General features: G+C 37.5%; 1 protein-coding gene across 4 annotated transcripts in view; it reads left to right on the top strand.

Annotated features, from left to right (window-relative positions):
• LOC103477022 (collagen alpha-1(XIX) chain) overlaps positions 1 to 9,295 on the top strand; it is a 127,088-nt gene extending 117,793 nt beyond the window's left edge. For all 4 annotated transcript variants that reach the window (XM_008429856.1, XM_017308981.1, XM_008429858.1 and 1 more), the window contains 2 exons: positions 4,147 to 4,224; positions 8,253 to 9,295. In XM_008429856.1, coding sequence (XP_008428078.1) covers positions 4,147 to 4,224; positions 8,253 to 8,353 — 179 coding nt within the window. In that variant the 3' untranslated portion in view covers positions 8,354 to 9,295. The remainder of the gene's footprint in view (positions 1 to 4,146; positions 4,225 to 8,252) is intronic.
• Positions 9,296 to 9,586: the final 291 nt, after the last annotated feature.

A 9,586-nucleotide genomic window follows, 5' to 3' on the forward strand; every position in this document is an offset into this window, starting at 1 on the left:
GTGTGTGTGTGTGTGTGTGTGTGCGTGGGGGTGCGTGTGTGTGTGTGTGTTTTATAAAGTGCATGTAAATATCTGGTTTCCACTGTAGATAATGTAAGCAACTACTCAACTCTAAATATTTGCCACAGGCGTTACACGTCTTGGATTTTGTTTGCTTGTTTGTGTTTTTTATGCTTTTAACGTGTGTTTTATTGGCCATTTAAAGTGCAGCTTTGCAATAAATATTTATTGAAAATAAATATAAAAGTTATTTCCCTTGATGCATCAAGAATTCAACAACTTCTTAATCTTTTTTTTCTTTGTTGACTTGTGACTCCACTCAGCTGGTGAGGGAGTTTGGGGTAATATTTCCTCATTATTTCTCGTCATCCTCCGCTGGAGACCATGCTCCTCTGGAATATCCAATTTGACTTCTTCCCTATTGTGGCAAAATGAATTGTTTATGGAGAAAAATAACCCTGTTGAAATCATTGTCTTTCTTTTATTTTATTTTTTCTCATTTGTGGTTTGATTGAACAGGCGAGGAGGTCTCCAGCTGTTAGAGCATGTGCCCTTGAGGACACATGCTAAAAAGCAGTTATTCTTTTACTGTACTCTTGTTTCTGTAAGATGGTGATTTTCTATAATTTTATTCTTTTTTCTTTTTTTTTTTACTTGTTAATACCAAAAGAAAAATCTCTAGTGTCACTGTATAATTAATTAACTCTTTATTTAGTTTCTTTTGTTGTTGCTTTTATTTTTAATTTTGTAATTTAGTCCTTGTGTGCTTATTTATACCTACTGAAAAAAAGTGTTTTTTGTTTAGTTTTTTTAATTATTATTATTATTTGCAGTTTCAGTCAGTGCCGTCTGTTTTGGAGTTGCTCTGATTTTTCTTGTGCAGGATGGATGTCTCAGTGAAAATCTGAGTGTTTTTGATAGAGAAACTCCTTATGGATAGGTGTGTGTTATACATTTCTTTTATTTATTTTTTTTAGCGCATGCTGTTAGTATGAATTCATGGTTGTTGCTGTCAATAATGTTTTTGATTGGGTACATGGAGGTGTACAGCTGCAATCTTATCAATCAACAATGAAACAGTATTATATGACAATATCTCTTTTTTTGTGTGTGTACTTTGTCCATTAGTGGCCCTGGAAACAATTTGTTTTCAACCGAGCCCAGTGTGACATTTTCGATTTCATCAGGGTGCGCCAATCCAACGTGGCACCCAAGCTTATTGCTTTGTGTGCTATTCAGTAAATTTTTTTTATTTTGCTTAAGGTACAGTGCACTTTCCTCCATGGAACGTCTCCTCCCTGAATGAATGCCCCCGGCCCTGTGAGTGTTAAAAGAACTCTCATTATTGCAGGGATGTGTGGATAGCCCCACTTTCTTTGAGATTCCGTTTTGGAGCATTCATGAGCCTTTTCTTCTGAGATTTTCTCTGACATGTAAGCGTTGAAGCGTTTCCCCTTTGGGCCAGGCAGCGAGATGCTTGATACTCCTGTCAATGTTTCTGACGCACTCCATGCAACTGCTGGTCGTGAGACTCCATTACTTTAAGTGCCTCATGGGGAAATATTGTTTTGGCCCCTTGCCTTTTTACTTGGTATGCTGCTGTTCTTAGCTGTGAAGACTTACCCACTTTGCATGCAGAGAAAAGCTTTTAAAGGATGATTGTGTGTTTTTTTTTTTTTTTTTGCTATAAACACCAACATTGCCTGGTCTGCCTTTTTAATGTTTTTTTCATTGTATTTTTTCCCAGCTTTTTCTTAACACGCTTGTGGAAATGCACTGGTCTGAAATTTGGTCAATTTTCAAACCTCATAGTAATCCAATTATTATTTATGTTTAAGAACAATATCTGACAGCGTTCAAAATATTTTTCTATAGTTTTCCTGGAGTGTATTTGTATGTAAGGTAAGATAATTTTATTTATATAGCACATTTTCAGCAACAAGGCAATTCAAAGTGCTTTATGTATATTCATAGCATAGACAACATTTGTGTGAGTCAGAAAGGAGCTGCTGTAACACATGGTTTTATTATAAGAGCGCTATGAAAAAGTATTTTGTATTTTTCTCCTTAGAGATTTCTTTTAGTTTTGCATTTTGTTTCAGGTAATTGCATGAGATGATCAAACAAATTTTAATACCAGACAAAAACCGCCTGAGTAAATACCAAAAGTCATTTTTCAAAAGATGATTTAATTTATTAAAGGCAGAAAGCTTGTCAAGTCAAGCCTGCCTGCACTATCACTGGCAGCAAGAACTGCCAAAAAGCTTTTTTTTTATTAAAGCTGCTGTAGGTAACTTTTATAAAAATATATACTTTTTGCATATTTGTTAAAACTGTCACTATGTCATGACAGCATAATATGAGACAAATAATCTGTGGGGAAAAAAAAATCAAGCTCCACTGTGTTATTCCCTCTGCCATCTGCATGAGTACACTGCTCCTGGCCACCAACCAATCAGAGCCAGGAGGAGGGTCTTAGCTCTGTCTATCAGGCTCATGTATGCACTGCTCACTGTCTCCCCATTGCTCTCAGTTACTCTACATATCCTTCCCCACAATCGTTCCTTTTGTAAATTATGCGGGCTAATAAGCATGCCTACCAATGATGTTGATAAATTGTTTTCCTGTACTGGTAAGTTATTTCTAAGTCATTAGCACAGCTGTAGCATATACTCAAACATGACTGACAGCATAAAGACCTTCTTCCTAGTTCTGATGTTTTCTGACCTGAGCTGTATATGTATTGCTGCAGATGGCAATTGGAGCACTGGAGGAGTTTTAATTTTTTCCCCCCATATTTTCTGTCTCATGTTATTCTGTCACAACGCATTGACAGTTTTAACAAATACGTAAAAAACATTTTAGCAAAACTTGCATACTACATCACTAGTTGTAAAAAGATTGGAGCTTTGAGTCACGCATATAACTACCAGGAAAATGACCACAGTCACCGGGCAAAAGATAGGTCGAGCTGAAAATCATCTGAATCCAGCCACCATCCAGTTTCTCTGTGCATCTCTACATATTTAGCATGTGTTTGTGAAGAATTCATTTCTCTAACAAATAATATTTTTGCTGTCCTCTACAGTTGTTTTTACTCTTCTTAGAGATGTAAAAGTATATTTAAGAAGTGGATGGCTACAGATAGGCTTTCAATATCATAGTCATCTTTTATTGAAGAAGCATAATCAAATGAGAAAATATTAGTTTCCTAGTTTTTCCTCCCTCACCATCCTGCTCACTGTACTTGGTGGCAAGATAAACTTGGAGTCCATCATTTTTGTCGTTGCTTTGACTCTGGCCAACTACATTTATTTTGTAGAAATTGTTAGGGTTGCCTAAAACTGTGCCAAACTTAAAACAAAGTTGTTGTGTTTTTTTTTTTATCAACATGGAATTTTTTTTTGCTTCTGAATAAATTATTGTGTAAATATTGGGTTTTTCTGATGTCTTTAGTGTGAGATTGTGTGTAATTTTATTGCTTTTTAAACATCGTCACCACCGTTTCCAATAAAAGTGGACAGTGGTGCAGAGTCGTGGGAAAAGAGATTAACACAATTTAGATGAGCAACAGGGATGTTTCTAATCATAGCAGTTTTTGTGTGTGTATTTTTGGTTTGCTTGTTTTTTTTATTCGCCCACCTGTCTCCAAAATCAGAGCACCTGCAGTGACCCACATATTTGACCGCTGGTTGAAATAATCTTCTTTACTCTCCTCTGAAGTCTTGAAAGACACTTTCTTGTGATGCTGTCATTGTCCGTGGCGCTCTTCAAGGACCTAACCTGCAGATGAATTGTTTGAGGATTTCTGTTTTGACCATATGTCAGCACATCTTTTATTATTTAAAGATGTAACACTGGAAAAAAAAGGGGGTTCTCGGCTGTCAGTATCTACAGACTAAAGTGGGTCCCTCAGACAAACACAGGGCTCAACAGATGTCTGACATTTTTGCCCTGCTAACAGTATTTAAGATGATACAATGTCTTGGTTCCTTGCCAGATAAAAAGGTTGCACAATGTGTTGCCATGTTGACACTTTAACATGCTGTGGCATTTGTTCTAATCTTTCTAACTGTACTGCGTACTCTATGTAAATTATATCTTTTTAGTATTTATTCGGGTTATTGTATATCTGTGTGTCCTCAGGATACCGGGGTCAGAAAGGAGAACGAGGACAGCTTGGTCTGGGGTTACCAGGAGATCCAGGACCCACTGGGCCACCAGGTGAGAAAGTAACATAGAAGACCTTTGAATTTGAATGCTGGTTGTGTTGACAATCCTGACCTCTTCCCCTTCCCTTGCCCACCACTAACACCCCACTTATTGTATGAAACTTTCGCAACTGTTGGAAACTCTCAACAATTTTTGTGAAAAACAACTGTAACTGTGACAAATAAGGACAAGGACCTATAGCAACGTCGCGCCCACTCACATTGAGCTGGATGATAAGTATGGCAAAAACATTCCTCGGTTTTTAAGGTATAATGGCCAGTAGGGTCATATATATGAATGATGCTTTGGGCACTGAGGACCTGATTGCAACCTCTCTGAAATACCACTATCTTTTACATAAATATTTCTTGCCAGAAAACTAAAAATGCTTTGTTTCTCAAAATGGTAACGAGCCAAGTTATTTAAGGCAACAAAAATAATCAAGGATCCATCTCCCTTAATGAAGAGAAATGTCACAGAAGAAGATTATGGTACTGCAATTAAAATAGATTTTTTTTTTTATCTACCTATATATGCATATTTACATCTTCCAATAAATTGACATGCTTACTATATTAAATTAGTTTAACATAACATTAATCATTTAGTTAAATATAGATTTGGCAAGTGCAACATAAGAGTTAGTTTTTTTTTGCAATCAAAATATTTTGAAGGAAAGAAGAACATGGTGTTCTTGATACTGGGATTGATAATTTAAGTTACTTAAACAAGACAGGCCATTATCTGTCATGTGGATTAATTTTTTTATTGAAAATTTATAACAGTCATAGACACAGTCATAGACATAGCCAAACTATTACCAATCATTCTAAAAACAAATAAATAACATCGTCCTATTTACAATTTTCTACTGTCAGAGTTAGAATTTTGCTCTGACAGCTATGCTATGGTCATTTAAGCACTCACATAAAGTAAAATATGTAGAGAAAAATGTAAGAGCACTTTTCTGAGCTGCCACTTTTAGGTCAGATTGACCAGACATTGCACTGACAGCTATTTCCCTTCCACATTTGCTTTTCTTTTTTTTTTTTTTTTATCAGTTTTCTTACATAGTTGCTTAAAGGAAGGAAATGCATTAGACTTGTGTCAAACTAACTCCTTCACAGCTTTTTAAGCCATCATTTGTTATCTTCATCTTGGTGGCAAAAATGCAGCCCCCAGACTGCATTCTATTTGTTAAACCCTCATGCTGCTTTGACGAAAGAAATACCCCCCAGAGAAGAGAAATTTCTGCAGTAATGGAAAATGGCATCTGTTCTGAAAACTAAAATCCTATCGTGCCATCTTCCTGAACAAAAAGACCAAGCCATGATGTTGGCATATCCCCCTGCTGGTTTGAGAAGTGGGATTACTTCACTTACTTCAAGCCTTTGACAGCAGGAGTTTATCATTGAACTTGAAGTCACTCATGCAATCTGTGCATAATGTATGTGCGGGGGCAAAGGAAAGTTGGCTGTAGCTCCGCTGGAGAGGATAAATCACAGCTGTTGAAAGAAATCATCTCTAGAGGTGCTCGGTTATGGGAAGCACCTGCGGCATAACTGGTGGGGGTTAGACTTAAGCCGTAGTTGCGTCTTGGCAAAAAATCAGAAAGTTCTTCAAACTGACTGATATGAATGCAGGTCCACAGACTTCTGTTTTTTTGGGGGTTTTTTTGTTGTTTTTTTTTCCTCCATACCTTTAGATTTACAAGTTTCCTGTAGACTACAGGAGAAGGTTTATTTCTTCCAGCCAAAATTTCTTCCACCTTGCCATCCTGATCAAAGATATCCGGTATCCTTGGCATCTACTCAGAGCTGGTTTCCCTTGGAGTGTAAAGGCTGGGATCTGCTCCATGCTGGAGATTCACCCAGCTGTTGTATCAGTTCAAATGCTGAGAGCTAAAAGAAATTCTCTACTGTTGAGCTGCAATGTCCGTGCTTCGAAAGTGGGAAGACTAACACAGGATCGAAGACGACCCCAAAGCATTAAACTGAAAATAATTCAGTTAGCATGACCACATGTTCAATCTCCAGTCTTTGTCCTTGTCTCCGCAAGTGAAACATTTGTCTGCAGTTGTTGCTAATTAGTAGTTTTAACCCTGCTGCCCAAGTGCAAAGATTTAACAAACACCTCTTTTCTCTTACAGTCTGTGTTAACAGCTACCAAAGCACTTTGTTTGTGTGAGCGGTTAAGCAGTAGACGGCTGTGGCAGTGATGGAAGGGGCAAGCTGTGTTATCGCACTGAAGTAAAGGCCAAGCAGGTCTCTTTGTTCAAAGTGAGCAGGCCTTTGTTGAGCTGTCACTGCTCTGAGTGATGTAATGGACAGTCCTTTGGGAGGACTGAAGCAAAGGAGGTCTCTCTTTTTTTTTTTTTCTTTTTTTTTTTTAGGCTTATCGAGATCTGTTTAAAAGACAGTGTTAACGCCGGCCACTGTGTCTGATGACCGGTATATAAACAGCGCAAAAAAAGACCGTAAATGAAAAGTCACAGTCACTGCGGCTTCAACAAGCTGTTTGGTAGGTGAGATGAGATAATAATGTCCCAGATGCCATAATTGCCCCGACATATTAGCGCGCAGAGAAATGTTGGTTCTCCTTTTCATTCTCATTAGTGCAGCTAAAGAATTCATTAATTGTAATTGAGACATCCTTCGGTATGAATACATTTCGAGCGCAGATGTTGTGAACATTTCCAAAGTCACTTCGGAACATAATGATCCATGACTTCATTCCCAAACAAACCAGTGAAACTTTTCTTACTTTGTAAATAAAAGAATTATGACAAATTGCAGGAATGAAAAGCAAACAGCCCAAGTAGGCACGTGTCAATATAACCTTGAGTGAAACAGTATTGTTTTCAGTTTTCAGAATATTTCGGTTTTTACGCAAATACGCATGACATCTAATTGCTCCAATCCAATTGCTTGTATTAAAAACAGAAAATCAAAAGGTACTTGTACTGATGCTAATGTAACTGATCACTATAAGTGATGTTCTAATCTGGATTTCTTCCCGCCCAAATCAATCTGAGTCATTTAAAAGCAGGCCTTTTTAAAACCAAGTCACAGTCCGACACATTGTTATGATTAATGAAATCAGTGGTTTGTTCTTGCTTGACAATTCAGAAGACTTAAAGTGCGGTAAAATACCACACTACATTTATTCAGTTTTGCTGCATGATAGATGCTGCCGTCCGTCCGAATGTCCTCCTAGCCTCCCTTCCTTTGCTCCTTCCTACGTTTGTTTATTTTCCATGGGTCCTTCCTTCGTTTCTTTCCAATTTATCTTGTTTGTTTTGTCCATTTTTTACCTCGGTTTGTTTCTTTCTTCAGAACTCAGAGGTTTTTTTTAAGATCATTGAAAAATTATAATTGTCCTTTTTGTGATTATTAGTCAGTCTGGTATCACTGCATGTCGAAAGCGAACAATTCAATTTGAATTTGAATTTGATTTCATAGCATATTGTTTTACTCATGTAATGTTTTGAACCATAAACTAATCTTTACTCACTGATGTGTGGACCTTTCTATCATTTGCCATCATTTCCCTGAGTAAAAGTAATTTGTGTGGATAGCACACAAAAACTGGCTCTAGTGCAGGAAACCTCGTATGTTGTAAGTTTGACATTTCATGAACATGAGGCAGTGTGATAACATCAGACTTGTCTGAGGAGTTTGGAGGCTAAGTCAGTTCTTCTGCTTCTTCTTTCCTTCTTAAGAATCTCCTGATCTGCCTTTGTGGGGGTGATTTGAGGCCACGTCTGTCAAGTGCCAGTAAAATGTCAGAGTCTTTATGGCTTTGTGCCCTCTCCTGCCCTACTAAATCCTCAGAAATGCTCTGCTTGCAGCTTCCACGCACAGCATTTCTAAGCAGAACATTATACTTCTGATTACTTGCTACATATAAGTCGATAATTACTGTTTGTATGAAGGAAATCATGACTTTCCCAAACGTCAGATTAGCCGTCTATGGAAAGCTCTTCCTAGGTGCTGATAAGGTGTCGCCTATTTCAGTAATTAACAACATTCTCTCTCAAGGGCCACCTGGGATCCCTTCACGAGGCCCCCCTGGCTCTCCTGGGCCCCGTGGACCCCCGGGGAGTTGTGACCCGAATGACTGCATTCTTCCTACCTTGTAAGCAGAGAGCGGGAGCGTCAAATGGTACGGTGCGCTCCGAGGACGGTTGTCATCCATGATCTCCAAGCTGCAGCCACGGAGCAAAAAAATAAATAAAAAATAGATGACCTCGCTGTGTCTGACAGCTTCTGCAGCTCTGCTGTATCAAACGGACTCAAACTGACCTCTTTTGTTCACTTCACAATAACATTTGGGTGCTGTGGGTGTTTTTTTTTTTGTTTTTTTTTCTAGGTGTGCTGTTATGTTTTGTTTTGAATGCAGCTGAAAACCTTTTGCAGTGCTGTACTTTGAAGTATTTTTCTTGTCTTTCCAACTCTTACTGTGATGCAATGCATTCCTTATCGACTGAAGTTGTCTTTCAAGACCTAGAGATAACTCCGTTTCGTCAGGTTCAGCCCCGGCTGAATAACCTTAATAATTATTTGTTTGCCTCTTTAACGGGCTTGCCGATGCACTCTTCTTTTCTTACTCGGTTAAACTGGCTGTAGGTAAGTCTAATTTTTAGCTGTTTGTTTATGTGAGAGAGAGAGAGAGAGAGAGAGAGAGAGAGAGAGAGAGAGAGAGGTCAACTGAGTGAATGTACTTATTTTTCAGAAAATGTAAGTAAAATGTAACTAAAGCAGCCAGTTTGTCTGATATGGAAATTATTTATTTTAAGTGTGCTCCTTAAGAATGTATTTAAAAGATGGTACTAGTCAGCTAGAAATGTAGCATGGAAAACATGTCATTTTGTTTAGTAATTAAGTTGTAAAGACATGAGGTAATACATGTTTTAGTTGCTGATAAGTTTCAATGTTTCTGTTTCTTTGAATTGATGAGGTGTTTGTGTTTTTCTTTTTTTGTTTTTTTAAGAATCTGTGGTAAAACTATAGCTGAAGACGTCTTCCCATTTTCTGTAAATCGTGTGTCATTACTGAGCACTTATTAAGTTGCCAAAGCATTTCAATTTTTTTTTTTTTTTAAAACCCATAGACACCCGGCTGGTATTATTTTTAATACAAGCAAAAAATTAAGGGTAGATTTATTTCATTATATGAAACTATTTTTGGGATTTGTCTTTTCATTTGGTTCTGTTAGAGAAATTCCTCATTACCTGAGAAAGGAAGGTGTAATATTTCCATGAAAAATATGTATAAATCCTGAGAGTGGTTGAGGCTAGTAGCTAGGCCCTGCAAAAAAAAAATTGATTTCTCAAATGGTTTCCAAAATGTAAATGCTCTTTGTGATATATATA

This window comes from Poecilia reticulata, linkage group LG15 (genome assembly GCF_000633615.1).
Source record: "Poecilia reticulata strain Guanapo linkage group LG15, Guppy_female_1.0+MT, whole genome shotgun sequence".
Taxonomy (NCBI): domain Eukaryota; kingdom Metazoa; phylum Chordata; class Actinopteri; order Cyprinodontiformes; family Poeciliidae; genus Poecilia; species Poecilia reticulata.